The sequence below is a fragment of the Thermobia domestica genome, chromosome 2, assembly GCF_964235325.1.
Source record: "Thermobia domestica chromosome 2, izTheDome1.hap1.1, whole genome shotgun sequence".
Lineage (NCBI taxonomy): Eukaryota > Metazoa > Arthropoda > Insecta > Zygentoma > Lepismatidae > Thermobia > Thermobia domestica.
The window spans coordinates 268,699,361-268,726,984 of record NC_137455.1 but is presented as its reverse complement, the minus strand read 5'-3'; the positions used below and the strand labels follow the sequence as shown (position 1 = coordinate 268,726,984).

Sequence of the window (27,624 nt, the reverse complement as noted above, 5' to 3'; positions counted from 1 at the left end):
TCCAAAGTAACAAACAAAATCAATAAATTGAATCTTAATTGTTGATAGATTGCATGGCAATAATATTTATATTTTCAGTATTACAGAAAACAATCGATAAAATGTATTAGTAATTGTTTTTAGTGAGGAAGAATAGTTTTAATGGAGTACTGTTGGATAGAAACACTTGCTTTAGGCATTCTTTTTTTCTTTCATTAGTTTCTAAAATTCTTCCTGTTCCCGTTAATTGTCAAACAATGGTCTCCCTAAAATTTATTTTGCCCACTCTCATGAAGCACTAACGTTAGGTGTTGGTGCAATAAGAAGCACTGACGATGCATTAACGAATGGCAGTAGTTTTTCGTTAGTGGTTGAAGTGGATGGGGCAACATGAACTTGGCCCCAGAAAAGGTTTCTACTTGTAGCATGAATGTACTCGATAAATTCCCACTCGACGTACAAACGATAAATTTAGTGTCAATCGTTAGTGGTTCTTAGTGCACCAACACCTAACGTTAGTGCTTCATTAGTGAAGGTGCTACAAGTAAAAAACCTTCGGGGCCAGCGTGAACTTCGCCCCCACTTTAAACGCTAACGTAAAATGTGCCATTCGTTAGTGCATCGTTAGTGCTTCTAGAAAACAAATAGTTTCGTTAATGTTTCACTATTAATGTAGGTATGGCCAATTACATGTCACGAAACTACCATAGAAATTCATAGGGAACTTTTCATTGCGTCAAATTTTCGCCAAACTCAAACGCACTAATGATCTCTTCTAGTGCAATCGTAAGTGCTTTTTAGTGTATCAACCCCTAACATTAGTGCTTCATTAATGTAGGTGCTACAATTAAAATATCTTTGGGGGTTAGAATGAACTTGCCCCACTTCAAGAACTAACGAAGAAATTAGTGTCATTCATTAGTGCCCGTTAGTGCTTCTAGAAAACACTAACAGTTTGTATGGAATTTGATATTTCTAAAGTTGCCCCACCAAAAATCTTGAATAAATCCCAAAATGTGGTAACACTAACATGAGTGCTTAGTACGCTTAAGTGCACTAATGTTTGCCGTTAAATCCATGTGTCTACGTCAATTTGTATGAAATTTGATATTTCTGAAGTTGACTTCCAATTAATAATCTTGAATAAATCCCAAAATATGGTAACACAAACGTTAGTGCTTATTGCGTTTTAGTGCACTAATGGTGCACTAACGATGTGACAAGTTTGGTGAAAATCTGTCTGCATAAAGATATGAGGGGCTAACTTCAAATCTTCAATAACTCGTAAACTCTGATAGCACTAACGTTAGTTCTTAGTGCACTAACAATGCACTAACGATGGGCGACGTTTGGTTTAATTTGGGAGAGGTAGGGGCCAACTTCAGACACGTCGTTAACAGGGAGTATTTGCTTCATTTCTTTTTTAGTTCACCGGCTTGTGATAGGATTGCAAATTGCTTAGCAGGTAGTTTTCTGAAGCGAGTAGCAAATAATTATCTAGTGCATTTACATTTTGTCGCGTACGTAGGCTCAGGCATTATCGCAATGAGTTTATAGAAAGAGAAGACCATAATATATAAATAAAATGGAGGGTTAAGTTCCAAAGCTGGTCGTCCGTTTCTAGCAAAATTTAGAAAATTTACCGGGAAGAAATTGATAATTTGTCCATTTGTACACTTGATAATATGTAAGGAAAGTGAAGTTGTGTTTATTATTCTGTATTCTGCAAGCGAAGGGCACTACTTCTCACAAGATTACCACATGGTTGGATTATGGGAAATTAACGAACATTTGCATTCTGAATTTGGCTGCAGGCGCACATACTCTCCAGTTGGTACCCTTACTCAGAGATAAGAAATTACAGTCTATTAATTTTAACAAAATAGGTCCAAACTTCCCTAACCCTAAGCTAACCCAACCCCAGGCCCATATCCAAGGGGGTCTAGGTTGGTTGCCCCCCGCCCTTAATTTTTACCGCCCCCTAAAAGTTTCACGGTAGACTTGCAAATGAACTATAATATGGTGATGAAATATAATATGGTTGGATCGCCCCCCCACTCTACATTTTTGGGCTGGCTACCGGCCTGCCAGACCCTACCCTAACCTACTTTATCTCTACCTTACCCTACTCTATTATAACCTTTTAAAGCTGTCCTAAAAATTGGTGATTTCTGAATTTTCATACTTGTTATTACGATTTTTGTCGAAAACCAAGCGGACGACCAACTTCGGAATAAATACTAAAATGGATATACAGTACTACCAAAGGAAGATAGTATAGATAATCTAAAAACACCAAGTGTATAACTAACACATTTTTGCACAGATGATAACTTTTATTAATTACCTTCCTCTACACCTTTCACATAGACTATCCAAGTATTCTTTACTGGATATACAATCTCTACTAAATCGTATATACATTAATTATCTTTTCATAATCTACCTAGTAATTTTGTCTTAAAAATGAATCTATATCTTCAATTTATCTTTATTTGCACATGCTATCTCCTGCCTTAGCTGCGTAACAGTCTGTGTCATATTTGTAAGCGTGCAATGTTCCAATATCCAACAGATAGAACATATGAAATTTTCAGCTGTGACACTCTCGTTCAGGACAAATCTTGTCATGTCCGAACACTAACCTTGTCACATTCTTTCGATCTATTCGTAGAATGATTTCTGATCTCACAAATTTCTCATGCGCTAATTTCTATTAATTATGGCATATGAGATTATGCATTGTGCTTCATTTCTGTGGTAACTAGTAAACTTACTTAGATTTCTAATCAGAGTATTAATAAGCAGAAACAGTACTAATTGCCGTTATTTGATACATTTGCAAAAAAGGGGGGAAAGGTAACGGATCCAGTTCAAGTCCTCTCCTATTAGTACGTTAACATCGAAAAGTTTTTTTTTTAAATACAAAAATGGAATGTTAGTCATGTTCATCTGTGGGTGCGAATAGAAATCATTAAAAAATGAAGTGGGTGTTTACATTATTGAGCTTCTGCGTAGCTAACATGTTAATGCACGCGATTTTGGTGCGCGTGGTCGCCCCTGGTTAGTACTATGATCCCTGAAGTACTAAAATTTTCCAATGTTGACCCAGCTTCATTAGGCAACTGTGGAGCTACCTGAATTTAAAGGTATGATGCTGATGTCCATAATGCCACAATAGTGGCTCTTGCGAGACGATGTATTAACCACGTATTAATCAGTTGAACAACTTCTATCTGGCTGGCCATAATTTTTCATGAGTTGTAGCAAACGGAAGTTCAGTACTTTTTATCTGTTAGCTAATTTCGTCGGTATTTTATGGCATGTAACTAAAGAAAAACTGAAAAGAATGTGACTCTCGTGCACATTAAGGCCCGTTACACAGTCAAGCGGAGCTCCGCGCTCCGCGCTCCGTCTTCCGCCCTCCGCACTACGCGTGTGTGCTTACACAGTCATCCGTAGCTACGCGCTACGCGTCATGTGATTACATACATGATTCTTCTCAGTCAGTGTTGCGAGTCAACATAAAAAGTTCGAAACGACAATAGTGGCATCTTAATATTTCTGTAAGAAGAGAAAACGAAGAACACAGAAAAATAAATGTCTCAAGATTCATCCCTTGGTTTCTCAAAGAAATCTGAATGGAGCTTTACGTCTGTGTATATAGATTTGCGAGAAGACGAGAAGTACTTCAATAATTTCCGTACGTCAATTCAGTCGTTCGATACCTAATTGAAAAAAATCCATCGAAATTATATAAATGCAGTTTAAATAAAATTCATATGCACGCTCTTAAAATACAGCACTTAACAGATACTGTTTTTTAACAAATGAAAATAACCAATGTTTGTACATTTGGTTAGAACTTCGCATCCAATCAACTATTTAATAGTAGAGATAAATTATTTGCCTCAATTTATCTTTTTTCATTGTCCATACCTTCATTTTTACAAAAAAAAAAAAAAAAAACTTTTCGCAATGTCACGCTTTTTGTGTTCCTCACAAGAGGGATCCATTAACATGGTGTTAATTTAACCTCCGTGATAATTGAAACTGAAACTGAAATTTGTTGAAAGAAAGTCCAAAAATTACAATAGTCACATACTGTTAACAGTGGTATATTAGAGGCACCACATGTACAGTTCCATTTAAGCAAAGACATTAATTGAAAGTTCCAATTAAACGAAGACAATATAGCTAAATTAAAAATAACACTAAAAAGTATGAAAATAGTATTATAGAACAGTATAAAATATTATTTAGCAACTCACTATCAAAAATAAGAAAAGAAATCTGGATCAATTTTCATTTTGCTTTTGCTACCATGCACGTTTCTTTTTAAATTTTAAAGAGAAGTGGCTGCTCCGCGCGCGGAGTTCCGCTTGACTATGTAAGCACCCATTTTTCAATGGCCTTATCTGCCTCGCGGAGCGCGGATAGGGCCACGCGGAGGCTGCTCTGCGCGCGGAGGCCTCTGCGTGACTATGTATGCACCCATAAGAATCAATAGAATAATCTTGCCACGCGGGACTCCGCGCGCGGAGCTCCGCGTGACTGTGTAACGGGCCTTGTCAGTATATGTAATGCTATATAGTACCACGTAATGTTTAATATACACGCATATATATATAATATATATATCTAGCGAAGAGTGAAGAAAACATGAAAATCAAAAATGTTCGTGATTATCGGTTAGGAGTGAAAGACTGAAATGTAAGAGTGGTAATTCAAAGTAAGCTATATTAAAATAACAACAAATAAGCAGTGAAACAACAGGTTCATGTGGGTCTAATCTGGGACCGCCATCTGTGGGGAACTACGAATATGAAATTTTGGAATCAAGTACTTCTGAATCAAATGCTATACTTGCATGAATATAAACATTGTTTATATGGTTTTCTTATTTTAGCTAATGTAGCGGGACAAATATGGTTCAACATTAATAAGTAGGAGGAAAGAAAGAGGTGATTGTGGTTAGCACATAAATTGAGATAAGAGGCAGAGCTCTGGCAAGGGACTGGTGTGTTGAAGCGTCCAAACACATTGTTGCCAACCCATCATATAACTTCTGGATATAGTTGGAATAGGTGCTTATGTTCCTAGAACCAAAATCTTGCCCATAAACCCATCTTAAAAGGAAGAACTACCTTCGAGAATCGTGATTCGTAGTTCGTGGAAACCAATGGCGCAGCCAGAAACTCATCAAGGGGTCTCACGCACAAGCATATAATATAGACAGGGCTCGAAAAATTCTGGTTGCCAGGTCGCCATGGCGACTGGATATACGAATCTGGCACCTAATTAATTTAAGGCTAGGTGCCGAATTCTATAATAATATGTATGCGTATGTATCAAATTGTGTCCAAATATTTAGTTTGGTGATAATCGTTTGCATAAATTAGATCTGTGCGGGAAAAAATTGTGACCAAATTCCCTGATCTTTCTACTGGATTCAGACCTGAAATTTCGGATCCTGCCCATAATATACAGCTAATCATAATATAGAAGTCATTACACCTACTGGCCTGGAAAAGTCATAAATATAGAACCCAAATTTAAAATATTTAAAACATGTATTAATCCTTACCATATCTTTTAAAATCCTGACAACTTTCAATATTTAAAACAAACTTTTGATCTTTTTGTTTTTAATGTCGTTGTAGTTTTATCTAAAGATTTTATATATAGTTAGGATATTAATAAATGTCACTTTTGTTGAAGTTAAGAAATTCCTTTTTCTGAGTTTGAAGTGTTTATAATTCTCTTTAATGTCACTCACAGCTCACAATTAATAAGAGATGGATATCAAGATGTGTACGCTAACAGACATTTGTCGCATCATAGCAGCTACAGTAACAGGCATTTGTCGAACTTCCGCGATTCAGCTGTACACAGAAAAGATGGCGAAACGTACGTGTGGAAAGAACAAGGGTTTAGTGCATGTAGTGCATCTTGCTTAGGAGGTAGGTACTGAAGAGTTTATTTCTTTTGTAAAGAAAACAAAGACAATAGTATTATAATAAATTTTGAATACGAATTTACCTATGACTTAAGCATGTTAATGGTTATTGATATTTTCATCATACGATAATATTAGATTGAGCAAGGAGGAATGAAAGACGCATGGTTAAATTAACTTAAAAATCCATGGTCTAAACAAGCTTTGTGCGCATATATTAAAGTAACTTTTAAAGCAGCTTTTAGAGTATGTTTGGAAAAGTCAAGTCATTATTTGTGAAGTGCTATAGAACAATACATCAACAATAATTGTTTGGTAGATAGTAAAAGTGAAATAAAGTTGGGATGGAGAAATTGTCGAATGTGTACCTGATAATTCTATAAACTATAGCTCCTGAACCTGCTAGCTCAGAAGCTATAGTCTTTTTGGTGTCCAATATTTATTCTATGTGCATCAGTCTTTTCTATGCTGAAAGAATTATTTTAATGTGATTCATATTGCGTATCATAAATATTGGAGAAAATTCTATTGTGCGAGAATACATATATTTTTTAAAAAAATGTCTATAGAATCACTTATTGAGTCTATCTCAGGAGTACAGAAGCTTTAAAACTCTAATTTCTCTTTCAATGAGTATTTATGCCTTTATGACTTCTTAAAAACAATAAGTGATTTAAGAACTCTAAGAACTTGTAGTAAGAACTTAACATCATGCAATAATTCTTAACAGCTGCTACTTGCACGTTAAGAAGATTTTCATCTTTAAGTCGTAATGGAAAAATACACTTTGATTCATTCCCCCTTAGCTCAATATTTTCATTCATTTTGGAACCTATATCCTTTATACTAATTCAACGTTATTATGAAGAGTTCTTCAGAAAAAAATCATAGTTGGCAAACCAGCTTCTAAACTCTTTATAGTTCGTCTACATGTAGAGTTGTGGACAACCAAATTTATAATTTCTTTGATCTGTAGAAAATCAAACTTTATATGATAGCATTCTACCCACGGATGCGATTAGAAGGGTTTCAAACAGAAGTCCAAATCAAAGTGTTAAAATAATAATAATACTAATAATAACTTAATAAATGCTTTTAGAGAGTATTTGTAAGAGTCATTATACATATAATCTGATAAAGAGATTGATATTGAATTAAGCGGACTAACATATATAATTTACTTTAAAATATTAATTTAACATAATTTCGAAAGAGAGTCGGAAAACTTAAAAGAATACGTTTCCTTTCTCTTTTCATATATACAAAAAACAAAGAAAGAAAATTAAAGAAAAAGTTACGCTATTTCTCAGTTGATTACCTGTTTTGAACACCAATTTAAGGTATTTAAAAATGTTTTACAATCGTCACAGCTTTAAATATTTCTATCAAACTTCAGATTTATTATTATTATTAATAATAATATTAATATTATTATTATTATTATTATTATTATTATTATTATTATTATTATTATTATTATTATTATTATTATTATTATTATTATTATTATTATTATTATTGACGAGCAAATGTGCATACTGTCAAATGTTCTTTTGCCCATAACTTCGGAATAAGCACACCAATTTGTGTACATTTTTTGACACAAAATGTAAAATGAAGTGTGTTGAAAAGTTGCATGGGGCTGTTATCTTACAGATCTTTCCTTCAATCCTGCTTTAGAAAGCAATGAAAGTTGTTTGCGAAAAAAAGTATGAAGTTGTTAAATGTTTCAATTTTGTTCGATTTGCTTTTCTTTGAGCTACAGTATTCCATTTATCCAAATCAATTCCCGCCATTCTTAAAATTATAGGTAATTATTCTCGTATGAAACTTGTAACTATTTTCTCTCCCCATCCTCACAACCCACCCAAGACAAATTGAATAAATCCAAACATGTATTGGAAAGCACGTTGTAAGGCCGAAGAGACAAAACAGCCACACAGCTGGATGAGTAGAAAGACTTCCCGAGAAATCGAATTTGGTTTCTGGCACTAAACGAAATACATATACATATTCTATAAATGCTACTAGGGGTTATGTTGCTGGCTTTAGAAAATGTCAAAAGTCGAAAATTAACAATTGTAAATATATTTTTTATTAACAAAAATAACTAACAAGAAAATAAACGTAGCTACGAAATTATTTCAATTTAATCCAACACTTGTCAACTCTTACTTGTATATGCAATATTTTTGAGTCCAATATTACCTTGACATACCACGAGGACACAATAGTCCTTTTAGCAAAAATGGCGTCAGCCTCAAGTTTTAAAAAAACTGACAAATAATTATAATTATTATATATGAAAATGTATGAAATACAACACTCGTAAGATTCTCTTTTATATAGTAGCTTATCTGGCATATATATGGCTATCAGGACTCAATTATAATTTCACAAAAATAGAAAAACTTTAGCATACTAAAAACATGGAAGTTCACTCACCAGGCAATAACGTCAACTGAAGTATCTGGCAATTTTTACATGGCGGGTCAGCAAATTCCCAGCATGCTTCAGTTGATGACAAATAAGAAATTAAATTCGTAAACCAAAACTACACTGCCGTAAAATAAAAATAATAACCAGAGTAAGGGAACACTAATAATAATAATAATAATAATAATAATAATAATAATAATAATAATAATAATAATAATAATAATAATAATAATAATAATAATAATAATATTTTATAAATAGCTAGTTTCTGAATACATTACAAACTACATTGTTAATATAATTACAAGCAGTAGCCGTTATTAGAAACTTAGATCATCGCATTTAGCAACTGAGAATATTTGCCCACTTGACATCAGAAGGATTGGTTGACATACAAAGAGCCTTCAATGATCATTTCCTTTCTAATGACGAAAGTCGTAGAAGTAGTTGAATATTAGGTCCAAAAAATATACTTAAAGTGTTTTGAAGAAAAGATTAGTATTTTCTTAACAACATTTGATTTGTACGTTCCGACAAATTAATTCATAATACTTTCCCTAATTAGCAAATGTTTCCTTTCTTGTGTAGGTGTTCAGGAATCTATTGTGAATTGTATTCGTGAACGCGACCAAAAGGCTGTGAGTCCGTATCAATGTGATTTAAGCAAGAAGCCAGATATCATAACAAGAACATGCAATGACCATCCATGTCCTCCGCGGTGGAACTACTCTGACTTTCAACCATGCAGTAAACCTTGTGGTATCGGAATCCAAATCCGTGAGGTTACTTGTATTCATGAAGTGACGCGAGGAGGAGGAAATACAATGATAATACCAAGCAATAGATGCCCTCAACCTCCTCCTCCAGATCGGCAACATTGTAATGTCCTTGATTGCCCACCGAAATGGACCACAGGGGAGTGGCAAAAGGTAAGAAAGCAGCTATTATGATAAGGATAATGAACTTCACCAACCTCATTTTTTTAAATATATATGTTGGTGAAAATCAGAATGGATATTTAAGTACATTGCTTTCCAGAGTTTCTGAAGAAAATATAGTTTGCAGTTAGCAACCGAATCTTTTCTTTTAACATGTACTTGACTTTAAAGTCATTGTCTAAAAGAAAAATATTCGTTAGTGTAACAGTTTTGACGATGATTTGTGTTCCGAAATTTCATCTTTTTCGGTTTTTGTTTTCTTTTTTCTTTTCTCTGAACTGAGAATGGATATGAACTATCGAAATCAAGTATAATTTCTATAACCAGTATTCTGCTCTTAAAAGAGTCTATATTAGACGCAGAGTGGAATTTAGGGTGGAATGCAAATCTACTTCCACTGGGAAACAAATTAGTTTGTTTTTTTTTTTTTTTTTTTTTTTGTCTTACGGGTAAATACCTTACACGCAATGGTGTTATTCTATTTTTTTAACAACCAAAGAGAGAGAGAGAGAGAGACAGACAGACAGACAGAGATAACTCTCTTATGAAACAAATCGTACAAGGTAGACAGAAACATTTTATCCTTTTACTGGATACCGACCCATACAGCACCTTAATACAAGATGATGTGATAAAACTAGGTAACACTGCGAATATCTTGAAAACGAATTATCCAAGATAGATGGTTGTCAAAAAGTACTGGAAAGACCTTAATCCAGCAATGGATCAACAATTGTTGATCATGGTATGTATGCGTTTCAAGTATAAATAACCTTCACGACTACACTCATGTGGTTCCAGTTCTCATTCTTGATATCTGAGCATTTGAGATCAAGAAATAAATGCTTATACCTTGTTCTGAGAGATCATATGTTTAAATCTGTAGCTGTAGGAATTTCGAAAAACAAAGATAATTAAACTAAACTTTACTGTCCCTGGGTATAAATGTGTAAAATTTACAAAGAGTTCTGGGTATCACAAACGGTTCTGCGAACTGGAAATATTTTAACAACCGGCTATAGCGAACCGGTTGAATAGCACCACTGCTTAAACTTTATTTTTGATTTGATCGTTCTGGAATACATTTACTTTAATCACAGAGACCAGTTTACTGTAAACACATGTTTGTTGTATTTAGAGTTGGAACAAAGAAATCCCAACGTGAGCGGACGGAATATATACATGTTAGTTTTAAGTACGAACTCACTAAAAAATTTAGCATAAGCCTCAAACGATTTGTCAACTGAAAAGAAATAAAAAGGAGTCCAAAGAGAATACTTATAATAGACTTTCAAAATGGCTAATAGTAATACAGACTGGATTTCTCTCTCTAGAATTGAATCAGCCATTGCAGAAATAGCACATGTTCTGTATTATTAGTATAGAACATGTGCCCTTTCTGCAATGACCGATTCAATTCTTGTTTCTCTCTGTAATCCGTTGACGAACCGTTCGAGACTTAGAAAACAAGTGCATACACTCAATTTGTTTAATTGAGCTCAATGGATTGTTATAGATAAAAGTATGAAACCAAAGCCAATGGCGCCATTTTGCAAAATACTATATGAAAGAATAACATTTCTGAAAATTAAGGCTTCAGTTATATGCTTTTAATTTCAACGATAAATTTCTTGGTGAATCATTTTCATTGTAGCTAAAGTTAAAGAAAAAAACTTAAAAATATCAAACCTGATTTGGAAGAACTATTAAGGCTAGAAGATATATCTAAAATCATCATTAAAAAAAGGAAAAAAGAAGAAATGAAAAGTTCGCTGTTGGAAACGAATGCTAAAATAATGTTGATATTTACGATTTAAATCAGTTAATGCATCGAGTCATAAGACCAAACCCGTAGATGGCTACGTAATTTAGAATAAAGAAGGATTAAAAGTGAACAACGTCAAGTGTTAAGAAATCTTAAAACCAAGGAGCAAGTACCTTACGTAATATAGTATTTTCGATGAATACTGCATAGTTTTCCAGAGCAGACATGAATGTTTTCTATTTTAGCAATTAAGAAAATATCAAATATAAATATTTCTTGTCTATTTGACGTCAGGAATTGTAACACAAACTTTCCTGACTAGAATAAAACGAAACATGATAAACATAACAGTTGCTCAGCCATATCTAACTCTAACAATCATAGTCACTTCTAATTTTACTTATAGCAAGATAAAGTCTTTCTGACATCAACTAGTTGTCAGAAAATCAGAACAGTTGCTGGTTTATTTACAAGCAGTTGATCTGTAAGAAATGTGAACAATGTTAATATAATAAATTAGAAAAAGCAGTAATCAAATGAAGATAATAATTATAAAGGAAATAATACCAAACTATATCCATACTGTTTTAAATGTATGCGCTTAAGGTCTCTAACATTTCCTATGACCTAGTGAAATGACAGTATCATGAATTCAAGTGTGTGGGGGACAGTTTTGTACATGAGCACAAAAAAATTAAAATAAATAGAACATTTATAAATACCATATCACATCTGAAATTTGCTTAACACTTTCTTCAAAATTACTTTTTTCTTCAAACACAATTCCCTAGATATAACTTAACAGTTCACTTAACAACTTTTGGAAATTGATACACAGTATTACGGTATCCTGTTCTAAGATAATAAAGCTAACATTTTCTTCTCTTCATTTTCAGTGCAATAAGAGCTGTGGTGGAGGCGTAAAATACAGAACTGTGGAATGTAAACAAGAGTTAGCTCAGAGTCATATTGTATCCAGAGACAATTCGGATTGCGCTGCAGAAAAGAAGCCTCCGGAAACCAAACCGTGCAATACCAAACCTTGTGAAGACAATGATCAACCTCATATTGCTGTGATAAATCAAACTTACGTTCAACAAACTCCAATAAATAAAGTGACGCTAAAAATTGGAGGACAAGCTGTTCTATTTCTCGGCACGCAAGTCAAAATAAAATGCCCTGTGAAAAGATTTAACAGGTACTTATTTTTTTTTTTAAATATTGTGGATTTGTATGCATATTTGATGAATATGTAATGAAAGAAATTGGTGAGATTTATAAGCAAGACAATTTAATTTTTATGATTTGTCATCATCGTATTTTAAGACTTTAATGAATTACCATAGTCAAATCACGAAAATGAGTATGGGTGGATTTCTGCTGGTAACAACACATTGAATTAATAACATATATATTTGTTAATTAATTCAGTCTAACTTTCAGATTTCGCCCTCATTTCACGAATTCTTTTTTTTTTTTAATTTAGTATTGAATAGTTGCAATCAATTGTTGTTTTTAAAGTCGAGTTATAAAATAAAAGATCTCTTTTGCATTCCAAGACATTAAGAAAATATCATACTTTTTCTTCTTGTGCATCTTAAATAGTAGTACAATATGCAATTTATGCTAAAAGCCAGGGGGTAGAACAACCTTTAGTGAATCTAGCCCGCATAGTAAAGGCATTTTTAAATTTGAATCTGAATTTGAATGCTGATATAAATTTATATCACAAAGTTCATCGCTTGGGTCGTGTGCTGATAAGCGATAATCTTATGCACGTCTATAGATAGATTTATGCGAAATTTCCATCTAGATAAACTTAGTCGTCACTCTGAACTGCATTACTATGATATCTCAATCATTTACACAAAATTTAATAACATAAATCTTAATCAATTCAAACTAAATCATGAAGTATTAGGTGATTTTAATATATATTATCAAATATTAAATCTATGAAATTGAATAGTAGTATTCACTGAATAAATTGAAGTTGTCAAGACTTCGTTCAAATCCATATAGATAACACCAATGGGCAACTTATGACAGTTGCTTCGATATGTTTAATTAATAATTATTAATGCAAACTTAACATTTCCAAACTAATTTGAAAACACAATTGCTGGAGAATGTACTTTTATGATGAAAACTAGCCTTCGACCCCCGAGTTTGCTCGGCCTACGGCCTCGCATTTCTTATCTATCGCCCTTTGCATCAACAGACAATTTCGTGAACTTGCTCTTCATATTTCCTGAATCTGCCCATCCGGGGGCTTAACTCCCACACACTGTCTTTGCTCAGCCTACGGCCTCGCACTTCTTGAACCCACAATTTCATCGTTTCTTTTTCTATTTCAACAATCTAAAAGATAAGGTTTTGTATCCCAAGAAAACGCCTATTTAAAGCATGGAAATTTCTTCATCCCCCTTTAGACCCCTGAAAAATTAAAAATATTCACTTTTGGCAATTTTCCTGTCGCTTAGTCCTAGAAGGCTACAATCATGCCAAATTTCATCATTATAATCATGCCGGAAGTGCCTAAACATTTTGGAGTGCAGAAGACTTCCCATATAAATAGCATGGGAAAGATTTTTCAGTTCCCCATAAAGCCACTCTATGGTTGGGAATTTTTATTTCTGATGATTCACTTAGGTACCGCTAATGAAAACGTACAGACATACCGAATTTCAAGTTTTTATTCCAATTTTAAGTACCTAAAACATGAGATTATAGGCCGAAAAAAAGGCCCACTTAAATAACATGAGGAAATTCTTCATCCAATCTTTAGACCCCCTAAAAATTAAAAATATTTACTTTTGGCAATTTTCCTGTGGGTTTGTCCCGAAAAGCTACAATCATGTCAAATTTAATCATTGTAGCCCTACAGGAAGTGCTCAATAATTTTTGTGTCGGAGCTCATGTAGTTTTATATATAGTTAAGATTTAATATGAAAGTATTACATCAAAGATGAAACATATTTATTAAGTTGTTATATGTGAGAACGTAAAGGAACATTGTTATATATATATATATATATATATATATATATATATATAGTTGTTTTATAACAAAAAGTGACTTCGTCATCTTACAATGATTCTTGATAACTTCCGTCATGATTCTTTTAAATAAGGAAAAGATATGAAGATGGTGACAATAGTAATGTTTGCCTGCTGATATTTTTGCATGATTATCTTCTAATACATCATCTACTTGACGTACTGTAAGTTGTCTTCTGTAGCACCTCTTACATTACAGCAGAGAACTCGTCTTTAAATAAATATTTAAACCTAAATTATAACTCAAGGCTATATCTGTCCTTATTTATCTTGCTCCAATAATAAACAGAAAGCCAAAAGAAAAGAAAAAAATCCCCAAAGACCAAAACATTTACTATGAGAATTTAGTATAATCAATATGAAATTATAAATTCACTATCCTAAAACAAATGTTAATTCGATTTCCCGCAAGCAAAATAGTTGTTTACGCTACTGATTTCTAAAACAATTTTGATATAAAAAAAATTAGAAGATGAATAACTACTACAAAAATTTGTAAAATAAGAAAATTTTGTTGAAATATGAAATTTGATATTTTTTACATGCACACATAATGCTATTACTATTGAAATGTAGTTTTAATTAATTATACTTGTTTGAAATTATAATAATTGTAGTTTTCATGTTGAAGATATACAAAATAAAATTTGATAACATATTCGTTCTCTAGTAATTTCGTACGAATTAAAAGTAAAACAAACTTTCTTTCATTACATCCCAGGAAGGGATGTGATTGGCTATCGATCTGAATGCGTACTCTTCATCATCAGCTTAATACTCAACGCTCGAAGCAAAAATGAATTGTTTTCTTCTCTAAAACGATAAATGTCAAGTTTTGTCAGATACGAAATTAACAACACTATTGTGTTTGATACGCGTAGGTACACATGTTGTGAGATATCTGCCCCTGTCAAGCTGTTACCTACGCTTGGTGTATTATAAATAAATAGATGTTTTTTGGATAAGCTGTAGTGTGTAGTATAGTTTTTCTCATTTTTCTCAAAACTTGGTTTTTCTGACAATCTGAAAAACGATTCAAATATAATCTAAGTTTAATGCCGGCTAAAGCAGAAGGAAAAGTATGTAGATAATTAACTGTAGTTTAAGTGTTCGATTTCAAAATGAAAATAATCGGTATGCTATATTTTTGAATGTTTTTTTACATAACTATTTTGTTTCAGATCTAGAATAACATGGGCATTTAATCATAGGCGTATTGCCCCGTCTTCAAAATACATGATATCAAAGAAAGGAGCACTGAGGGTACAAGATATCACTTACAGAGACAGTGGAGTATATACATGTTTCGGTAAGTTTTCATTTACTTATACTAATTGAGCTGAACGAACGAAGATCTTATGCGTCTAATCTGCGTTTGAACCTAATTTCTTCAAGATTATTTGAGACGGATTATGAACATTAATAAAATTGCAAAGCGAAATGGTTATGATTGATCGTGATCCATTTTTTATGTATTAAGAATAAATTAAAAGAAATTAAAGAAACATAAATCTTCAGATGTAAACAAAATTTCCACTGAGTTAACTTTAGCTGAAGAAGAAAAATTATGGAATGATATACACAAACTCATTCTCCTCGTATGGAACAGGGAGAAGTTGCTGTCGGAGCAGAAAGAATCAATTATTGTTCTAATTCACAAGAAAGGTGATGAAACTGATTATAATAATTATTAAGGCATCTCTCTTTTATCAACACCCTATAAAATCTTCTCAAACATAAGTTACCAAGATTGACCCCATATGTAGATGAAATTCCTGGAGATTATCAGTGCGAATTTAGACAAAATTCATCAATTATCGACAAGATATTTAAAATTTACCAAATACTCCAAAAGAAATGGGAATATAACAGACCAGCATATCAATTGTTTATTGATTTTAGAACTATTTATTAATTCTACAACTTGATTAGGAGGGAATCGTTGAATAACATTCTTACATAATATTAATATACCAAAACAACTATTTAGATTGATAAAGATATGTCTAACTGAAACCCAAAGTAAACTTTGAGTACATGTCCACAAGCTTTAACGTCTAGAAGAGCCTGAAACAAGAAAATGCGTTGTCGCTATTATTATTCAATACGTTCTGGAATGCACTATTAAAGAAAATACATGGTAGCAATCAAAGGCTAGGACTGAATGGTACTTACCAGGTTATGACTTATGCTCATGATGTCAATTTCATGGGAGATGATGTCAGAACAATAGAAAAATACAGAGGTTTTATTAAACGCCTGCATCGATGTGGATTTAAATATAGAAAAAACTAAATACCGTACATGGAAATTCGTCATGACCGTAATACTGCAAATTATGGATACGTTAAAACATCAAATAATACTTTCGACAAAGTGAAGACTTTCAAATATCTAGGATCAATATTAACATTGAGAAAAGACCGCAAACTGAAAGTATTTGAAAAAAACCTGAGACGAATATTTAGACCCAAGAGAAGCGGAATGGGGAATGACAGAAACTTCATAAGGAGAAACTATATAATTTATACCGTTTACCTAACATTGTAAGAGTTAAGTTTAGGAGGCTCAGGTGAGAAGATCATATAGGCAGAATGAAAGAAAAGTATAGGTTTTCAAAATTTATCTGAAAACCAAGTCAAAAAAAAGACCATTAGGAAAAACAGGGCGCAGATGGGAGGACAATATTAAGATCTCATAGAAACAGGAATTTAAAGTAGTAACTGGATCCAGTTGACTAAGAACAGAAATTAGTGAAGAGCTTTCGTGAATGCGGCATTGAACTTCAGGTTTCATAAGCCCTAAATTTAAGTAGTCACTTAATTAGCAGTAAATTCTCCAAACATTTTGAGAAATAGTCACCAAACTGTTCACGTTGATAGTGGTCATTATGCAGATTGTTTTGAAGTGAGATTGGTAAGATCGATTTTGTTCTGGACGAATAGTAGTGAAATAACTATTTCATATATTCAGTATTAGCAAGTTAAAGACATTTTACATCATTCCTGGTCCAATTAGCGTCCAGATTAAGCATACATTTATTAGTATAAGTACAGTGACGTTTTAAAGATCTCTTAATGCCTACAGAGGTTTATTTTGGTGAATTGATAATTTTATCAACTCACATGTCTGTGTGCAATTTAACGACAGCGATCCACGAAAAAATATGTCGTCTTTTAGATAAAATCTATTCTTAACCCATTGGCATGTATGTTTTCCGAAAATTAAATCGCGTTCATGCAGAGTTTTTCAGTGATTTATCAGGAGAATTGAAATGACTGCTTTGAACATAGCTGAGACAGCTTCTAAATTTTCCAAAACTTCATTCACTAATACATTATGACCAACTTTGCATACTTAAAAAAAGTTTCTAGACAATTTAGTACAGGTTAATTATAATTTTCTTTAAGTTGTCACTTGAACTAAAATGGGAAGGAATATACTTATGTTCATAAATTGTTCATTAGGTAAATTGTCAACAAACATCTTTGTTTTAATAATTTTACTTGCACCTCATAATTCCTGACTTATTTACTTATCTCGTCAGAAGGCATAAAGTATTATGTGCCTTCATTTCTTCTACAGTGAAGCCTTTTTAGGTTTCATCTGCTTTTATTTTCTTTCTATTTAAATCTTGTAGATTTTTTCAAACATAATTTCAGTCGTGATCTTAAAAAAATGTATACCTAAAATTGCTATTACTGAACCAACAGTTGTTTTCAAGACCTTTTCAATAGGCAAAAATTTGGGTGTCCAGCAATAATGACATCATAAACTTCACACGAAAACTTCTGGCCTATAAGAAAAGATCTAGAAGCAGTTATTACTTTATTTAGTAGTATTTCGCTATACTATGTTTTACACTTTCTAGTTTCTTTTCTTCATTGCCTCTAAGTTATTCACTAAAACTCAAAAAGTGGAGAAAGCCTTGAAGATCCTTAAAAGCTTATAATACTTTGTTACCGTCATTGAAGGTTGATGAGAATATCTTCAACTTTGCATATAATTCCAGATAGTCTGTGTCATTTCTTTCTTTCTGTCTCCGACCGGTGGTTAATATTTGTTCTAAATTAACATAAAAGTATTCTGTCTTAAAAAGGTCTTCTATAAATAACTTCACGCTCTTGTGTCCTTAGTTTCGTAAATAAACGCACTCTTTTTTCACTGCTTTCTGAGGGGTTTGAAAGTGGCTTCAATTGCCACTTCTTCACTAGTTTCATTTAAAATTAGTAGGATTGATTGAAAACTACTTTTCGAGTAGTCTTTAAAAATTTACTAATCTTAAAATTCTTTGTCTGCATTACTGTCGCACCGAAGTTCATTTTCTTAACTTCGCACACTTTGCTAATGACATTAATATTCATAAGGAATTCACATTAATTACAAGTGATGTCAAATTATAAGAAACATTTCCAGGCCCAAACCTAAGAAAGAAAAAAAAAATTAAAACTACATTAGTCCCAGGACCTACCAACAGGCATAATACTTACTAACCATGGTAATCATGTCAAATTATAAGTTATTATTTCTTTTTCCGACTATTGGTACTGACCAACCTGTACCTTTATTTCAGAAAGACATCGCAAATTGTAACGCACTCTGCTAAGTTTGTACCCGACTGCATTTACGGGTTCTATTTTGCATCGCTATCTTACTTCAGATAGATATTTTAGAGAAATTGAACATGTTCTTTTAAAAATAGTACACCTTTTACTTAAATCAGAAAAAAGTGTATATGGCCTCTGCCTAATTCCGAAGAAGGTGAACAGAAACTTGCCGCGTCTTCCAACATCAACTTCCAGAGTACAAAAGAGCAAGATATTTTACATTGAAAATTCTTTTCTTTTTATAGTGCTTGTTTCCCATTTCATGTTTTCACTATTATCGTAACTTTGGTCTCTGTAGTCACCAAGTAGTCAGTGATCTCTAGTAGGCACCTCTGGTAGTCAGTTAAGATGTAGTATACCAGGCTTTCAGCTATAGTTTCCTAGATAACTATAAAGACCTTATGAATGATCCTTGATCTCGACTGTAGTTTTGCTAATAAAACACTGTATCAATGTGTGCTACTTAACATGACCGACATGTCGAGTATAACCAACAAAATTGAAAAGTAATAACTCTTCGACACTTAATTTTTCGCAATTTTAGTTTCTAGCTTTTCGCAAATAGTTATAATAAATGTATTTTAGATATTATTTCCAAAGTTATGATTATACAAGGCATATTATTGTATTTTGAATATTTTACGATTACAAGGTTACAAGTTATATTGCCGAGGAACTTTCTACCATTCTTTTCTGCTTTAATCTGAGTCTGAGACGACATGGTAACTTAAAATTTGCAGTGTAGTATAGGTGAGGGAGGTTTCCAGGTTTTACCCTCTCCCTTTGAACAAGGTACTATGAAAAAATAAAAGTTTACCGTTATATATATTGCACATAATCCGGTGGAAGACTGTTACAAGTCAAAATTACACACTTGTGGGAACATGACTCTCTCAAAGTTTGTTATTCCATCAAAATCGCTCCCTGGAATACTGGCATTTCTGCCATCTAGGGGTTAATTTGTTTAGTTATGTTTGTGTGAAAATACCACAAGGTAGAGCTCGTTTTTCTCTCTCTATTCTCTTTTGAGCGATGATAACTTAAAACTTCCATTTTTTGAGTTGTAGCACTCTTCCACCGTGTGTGCGATATATACAAAAGTCCTGATACTATATAAATTTGATAGCTTTGGTGAAACTTTGCGTACGCTACTGGTGGTATATGTTTAAAGTCATGCATGAGATCCTTTGTCTTGGGTATTTATGCCTTATATGTCGCAACCAATATAAAAGATTACACGACAGGAATATTATGCAGAGTTCAAATCGCTGTACATAAAGCAGAAGACAAGGTAAGAAATCCACCAAATTGTAAAGGATTTTGTGTGAGACTTTAAACTGAAAAAATGAAAGAAAAACACTTCCCATATGTAGATTTCTTTTATAAAATTATCGAAATTACAATTTCTAATTTGTCTCTGTTCATTCCCATAATTTTGTGGAGAGATAAGAGTAAGTAACCATATGAAAAATAGCTTTAAATTACAACCAGATTTAAGTCCTTTTCGACCACACCTCTCAATTCCGCAATACTTAGCCTGTTTTCTTTTCCTATTACATATTTTTTCTACATATAAATTTGTATGCTGATTCGCCATCACTCTGTCTAGAAATTGACATTCCTACTGCTTTTTAACATCGTATGGCTATAACACGTTGTTAATTAAAATCAACAATGGTCACAAATATAATATAATTTACAATGCTTGTCTATGTACTATGGAGCACTGTAAATTTAATTCTACTATATCCGAACTAGTTACAAGTAGAGCCATTACAGAAAGTAACCTGTATAACTTTATTCAATCACTATCTATACGAATTGAGATTCGTTCATTAAATGTGATAATTTAAATGCCAATCACATTTTTTTTATCTCTGTTTAACTAGGCTCTTAAACATTTTTGAAATATATGTTTAAAAAACGATGATCAGGTGTGATTCGACAAAGAATAACCAGTTAAATAATAGAACTTTGTACTCCCAAACTTTCTGCTATAAAAGCTAAAGTAATGCAGTATATTATATATATATATATATATATATATATATATATATATATATATATATATATATATATATATATATAAGCGTGTAATGACTAGGAAATCGAAGGACTTTCTGTAATTTAAGTAAACCATTTAACTGTGTAGTTCATTATATCTTATGCAATTAATTAACGAACAGGTATTACAAGTATTATTGTTTCTATAACAATAGTTTGAACTTTATAAAATCATATTTAGAAGAAAGTAAACAGTTAGTATTAACAACACATATTCAAATATCTTGGAAGTAAAATATGAGGTACCGCAAGGTACCATTTTGGGTCCTCTACTGTTTTAAATGGTGATAAACGATTTACCTCTGAATACCAATGCTATATCAATTCTATATGCAGATTATACTACACTACTAAATAAGAATACACATTTTGAACACGTGTATATAGAAGCTGAAAGTGCACTAATGGAAGCAGAAACATGGTTTAAAGCAAATGGTTTTGTATTAAATCAAGACAAAATAAAAGCAGTAACATTTAGCCTTAACCATTTTTAATGATAAGGGAACATATAAAAATACTAAGGTTAAATTTCTTTATATATATTTAGACAGCCAACTGACATGGGAACAACATGTCAAATGTATATGTACAAAACTCTTCCGAGTGCTCTGTCTATTAAGAAGTCTAAACAACACAGTTTTTCATGAATATATGCGAAATTCATATTTTGTGTTTTTTCATACGTAATTGGATATGGCCAAACTAAGGAACAGTTATTTGATTGTAGGACCTAAGTAGTATAATAAACTAACAACCTCCATACAGCACTTACCGTTAAAAGCATTGAAAAAGAAGTTGTATAATTGGCTAATTTCGAACCCATTTTATACCATTGAAGAACTCATTGAATACTGGAACCATGTTGTAATTTTTATCACCTTATTTTTTTATTTATTTATTTATTTATTTATTTATTATTATTATTATTATTATTATTATTATTATTATTATTATTATTATTATTATTATTATTATTATTATTATTATTACGAAATTTACTATATTTTATTATTACGTTAACCATCACTGAGTTTTCTATATTATGATTGTTTCTTATGTACAACCTTAATTATATTTACATATTAATTGAACGTTGTCTATTGCTTGTAAAGCTTAATAACAATAAAATATTCTATTTATAAAAACACTTGTCCTCATTTCCACAGACTTTTTAAAATATCAGAGAGTGAAGAGGTGAACACTAGAGAAATAAGAATAAGCTAAAATTTAGAAATAAGCCTATGTTGTATCGCTCTAGAATTCTATCTTGTGTTTCGGGATGCTATTATCTATAATATTATTTATGTTGTAAGGAATAAAATTAATGGCTACCTGTCAGATTAACAATCCATTACTGTTTTAGCTGGTCGATCCTCTGCCAATTTGACTTTAACAGTAAAGCCTATGCCTGGTCGTTTCCCAACTTCAGAAGAAGTTGATCGCAACACAGAACGTCATCTGCCACATGCGAATTATGTTGGGCAACCGAGCTTTTCAACACTAGAAGATCCAACGAACGACAATTCTGCTCAAAATTATGGAAGATATTCAGGTAACTTGGAGATTACAATAGTAATTTTTATCACTTTATAGCACAGCTTCTTTTTTATGTAAGTTATGTTGGAGAATTGGTGTTTACTTATTTGTTTATTTATTGTGCAAGATGCTTCCATAATTAAAAAACACGAAAAAAGTTACAAATCGTGTATATGATAAATACTGAGAATATGCTAAATATTTAATAATAATAATAATAATATACATATTGGCCCAAAATTAGGTATACAGTACCATACTGATCAGCTCATTAATACCATTTCTTATTGTTATCCATCGGGTAGACTTAGTTTCTTTATGATTTGTTCTTAATGTGTTTTTACTTATATCAGAAGAGCCGAAGCAAATAAACACATGAACTAGAATATTGTACTTGATCAACGCAGGAGTGTGTGCCTACTTTTGGGCTACCTTGTAGTTATAAACTACTAATTGAGCAACTTATTTTCACAAAAGAATATTTCCATCTCTGGAGTTTTGCTAAATTGATTTTTAATGGTTTCTGAATCTATGGGATGAACGTTATTGGATTGCGTGATAGGGTTCACGCAAACGGAGAGATTTTTGGTAGAAATCACAATGTAAAGTTAGTCGTGTCTATAATATACCTCGTTCATTTACTTCTACTGCAAAATAAGCAATTACGGAGTATTTCATCCCAAAGATCGTGAAACCGTAAAATGTCAATTTCAAAAAGAACTGGAGATGGAAATATTACCTTTTGAAAATACAGTACCCTAAACTCCTCAGTTTTGTTTCGTTCAGCCTCAATTCTGAGTAAACATTAGTTTGAGGTCAAAAAAAAATTGATGTTAAAATTAGTTTAAAAGATTTAGATTACAAGAACTGGGAGAATTAAGAAATATTATTGTTTCTCATCCTAATCTGGTAGACAGATTTACTTCGGCAGAATCAATACTGCATATGCTTGCTAACGTTTCACTAAAAAATTTAAAATTTTCTAATTTAGTTTTCCTAAAATGTGACCTGGTATGCTCACGTTAGAGATTTGTAATTTTTTGGATTTTTTGTGCTTGTACGAATACGTGGCATTATTAAAGTGAAACCCGAACCCACTGTTCAAGTTTTAATCCAAAACGTAGTTTGGGGAAGATTTGAATCTACGTTGTTTTACAAAAACATAAAGTAAAATAGTACATAAACGTTTCTTAGAAATTATTCCATGCAATGTTCTTACGTTATGTCCAAAAACATGCTAGTTTTCCACTCCTGCTACAAGACGTTGTACATCTGTTTAAGCTTTCTTTAAACACATTTTTGTACATAAACGTCACTAGCAACATGATAAAGTTGTACAAAATAAATTGCAAATAAAATAGAATATCTTATACAGCGATTTCATTAAAATAATATTCCAAAATTAAATATGAAGCAACAAATTCAAAATAAAGTATAAAATAGTTTAATGATATTTTTAATTTTAAAAATGAAAACATCTAATACACATTTTAAGAATTAACATTTATTATCAAATAATACGCAAATGCTAGCAACACTACTGTTTATAACTTAAACTATAAAACAAGTATCATCGAAGAAGACTTGTTATTAACGTAAGAACTTATATTGATCTAAACAATTTAGATCAATAATTTCTTTGTTATTAAATTACCAATATATTTAGTTTACCTATATCGGAAGAAGGTAAACTGAATAGTGAATTAACCTTTGATTAGCATGGTGTGAGTGAAAATACCACTTAGTTCCATCTTTCTTCTGCATGTTCCTCGGTTTTGTCACTACGAGGTTCTAATTTCCAGTATACTGTTACTACTTCAGGACGTCTAGCATAATTATGTGAGAAAGATTTAATATAGCTGTAATACTTAACCCTTAAATGGTATCATCTAACAAATAAGTAAGATCACTGTTATACATATTTTCTTCGTGTGTTTTGGATTTTTCCAGGCAGATTCACTTCTCAACTCTTGCGTTTCAGAAATATTTGTAATATAATTGATATAGTGTCTTGTTCAAAAAGTACCTAAATACCCACCTCTCTTTAAAAAGGCCTGGACTCTTATCTATAATTGAAATTAAATCAAACAAATATGGGTTTCCTTTGACCAATTTAAATCTTTATTTAGAGCTGAAGTAGTATAATTTCCTACGTTCAGTTGCCAAAATATCACATTCTAAAGCAAGGCGGGTAGCCATTTTTTTTTTTTTTTTTTTTGACAAGGTTGTACATTGCTGATAAAATGTAAAAGCATGTGAACTTCAATTATTCTACAATAGAAAAACAATTCGGGGTGAATCATACTACGTGCGAGTCACAAAAAGGATAATGTAGTTTAAAGTATTTTCATACATTGTTGAAGAAATGCGAAATATTTTGCTCAAGCAGTAAATACTTTAAAATAAAGTAAAAATGGTAAATTGATGTTAAATGTCTCGTACTCATTAAAAATATATATAAATATATATATATATATATATATATATATATATATATATATATATATATATAATGAAATCATTCTGACCCCAGCATACTAATCATCGTCATAGATATTCTGTCCTTATTGGCAGGTCACTTGCAGCAACTGAGAAGCTTCCATGCTCCACGGTCCTCCGCTAACCTCTTCGTCTTCATGTATGATCTTTCTGTTTTTATATCGTCTATTAATTGTAGTCTCCTTTGCCCGCTCTTTCCTGCCACCATATATTCTAGCACATCCCTCATAATACAATTTATTTTCAGGCAATGTCCCAACTAGTTTCTCTTCTTTTTCTCAATAATATCTAAAAGTGATTTTCTTCCCCACCATTTCTAGCACCCTCTCATTCGTTTTCCCTTCGATCCAATTAATTCTTTCCGTTCCCGCATTTCGAAAGTTTTCAGACGTTTTTCATCACTCTTACGTAATGTCCATGTTTCCGCCTCCTATAGTAAAATATTCCACACGAAGCATTTTATAAATCTTTTTCTCAGCTCTTTATTCAAGGTCCGACAAAACAGACTTTTCTTCCTCCTACAAGGATTCTTTCGAAATTCTTGTCCTTGCTTTTATTTCATGTTCGCACTTCATGTCATAACTAAGCATGCTACCCAAATATCCAAAACTATTCATTTGTTCTATTTTCTCCCGTCCCACTTTTATATTTCACACAGACCGCTTAGTTCCAATCACAATGGCTTTTGTCTTTCTAACGTTTATTTTCATATTGATTTTCTTTTCAGATTCTGCAACAAGCGCGATATCGTCTGGAAATCTTATACATCTAATCATTCTATCTCCTACCGAAATGCCGTCTTCATCATGTCGGCTCTTTTCCACTATCTCTTCTACATAGATATTAAATAGTGTTGACGTGAGACAGCATCCTTGTCGAACTCCCCTTCCAACTGCACTTTCTTCTGTCAGTTCCTCCCCTATCCTAACACTTACTTGTTAGTTCATATATACGTTTCTTATGAGTCTTCGATCTTTCCATTCCAACCCAATCTTCTTTAGAACTCCCAACAACAATTCTCAATTCACACGGTCAAAAGCCTTATCTAGATACAAATACAACATACACCTCTTTCCCTTTTTTCTATAAACCTTTCACCGATCACTAGTAATCCAATTGCATCTCTTGTGCCCTTACCTCTCCGAAACCCAAACTATTTTTCAGTAGCGGCTCGTAGTCTGTACAAGCACCGGTTGCAATGTTGTAATATCAAAGGTATGTAGGTACGCGCAAGTGTTCCCCTCCCCCAGCATTCTTGAGTCTTATCCAAGAAATATTCAGGAAATATGAAGAGGAAAGTCTTTTAAGCTCTATTTGTATATTATTGATTAAATCATTTCTCTAATATTAATTTAATATATAAGCTATTTCCTTTTTTTCAAACAACCACTATCAATGTATGTTTATACACTATTTATATACAAAACCTCTACACTTATGTTATTGAACACGAGATAAATCAAATATATAGTGTGTGCTGTAAGCCATGAATGATGGCGTTAATCCGAAAAGCAGAAAAAAAGCAAGAAAATTGCATGCACGCAGTTAAACAAAATTATTTAATTATATAAACTATGCATTATTTTAGAATGGAAGGTCTTTCTTCGATCTTTCGGGCTTCAAATTTTTCTATGACCTTATTGAAATCTGAAATGCTGCTCGCCAAGTTTCTCTGAATAGAAAGCATCGCTACCGCAAATATTTTCCGCTTTATTTTCTTTAGGGTCCAGAAACACCTCTCTCCTCCGACAATATGCATTTTGTTATCATTTCTTTGTATAAATATACGGAACAAAAAGTCCATTTTCAGGAACCAAAGATTTCTTTTTGTCTGTAAAGAAGCATGAAATCTAAGATGTTTTCCTTTGAAAATGAAAAAAAAAAATAGTTTAACATTCCAGCAAATTAGGCTAAAGAAGACAGATGAGTATTGGAAGTGAATGATTTGATATTAATTTATGCTCTCCGCCGGAAATCGAACACGGAATCATGTGCACGAAGGACACAGAGCTAGGAATTAGACCAGTAGTAAGACATTTTCTTCTTGAAGACTCGATTGACCCCCCCCCCCCCAGAATAGGATTTTTTAAAAATAAATCTTATCCCAAGAATTTTCACCTTTGTATTATAAATGTTAAATAAAATCTATTGACTTCGAACGACCGCCCCCCAAACTTTCAGCCTGGACCCGTCCCTGCTACCACCAGACTTACATTTGTTCTTTGCGAGTTTGTTTTGTGAATAACTTCTTTCTTCCACGCATCTGTATCTTCCTCACCCTATCAATTGAGTCAAGCGCTGCTAAGCGGAGGAATTCGTAACTATTACAGAAGCTGACCAGTTGCGGCAGAAATTGCAACCGTAAGGGACCAATACGGGAAGATAGGAGCGTTGCAAGAATAAATCCACTTCCCCATGTTAAGAGATAGGAGCTCGCTGCCATATGCTCAATGTTACTGCTTCCAGTGGCAACGTTCGCTGCCACTGGAAAGGTAAATCTCTCTCTTTCTTTCCGTTTTTTTAATTGACTTTTTTCAGAAATGCATCAATACTGTTTTGCGCTCAAGAGCAAAGGTTTATTTTTTACTGATACACTACTTTAACACTTAAAAATATTTTTAGTATTAAAAAAAATATCCGGTTGCACAACCATGCAACATATAGTACCAGCCGCCACTGCTATTTTTCCTCATCCTTTTCGTTTGTTCTTACATACACCCTTTTTTTCAGTATTCGGAGCAGAATTTTAGCTGCATGAGATATGAGACTAGTAGTTCT

General features: G+C 32.5%; 1 protein-coding gene across 5 annotated transcripts in view; it reads left to right on the top strand.

Annotated features, from left to right (window-relative positions):
* The window catches only part of nolo (ADAMTS-like no long nerve cord), a 1,299,980-nt gene that overhangs the window by 1,201,085 nt on the left and 71,271 nt on the right, over positions 1-27,624 (top strand). For all 5 annotated transcript variants that reach the window (XM_081748697.1, XM_081748696.1, XM_081748695.1 and 2 more), the window contains exons 13-17: positions 5,761-5,942; positions 8,966-9,306; positions 11,977-12,278; positions 15,322-15,449; positions 22,175-22,363. In XM_081748697.1, the coding sequence (XP_081604823.1) occupies positions 5,761-5,942; positions 8,966-9,306; positions 11,977-12,278; positions 15,322-15,449; positions 22,175-22,363 (1,142 nt within the window). The remainder of the gene's footprint in view (positions 1-5,760; positions 5,943-8,965; positions 9,307-11,976; positions 12,279-15,321; positions 15,450-22,174; positions 22,364-27,624) is intronic.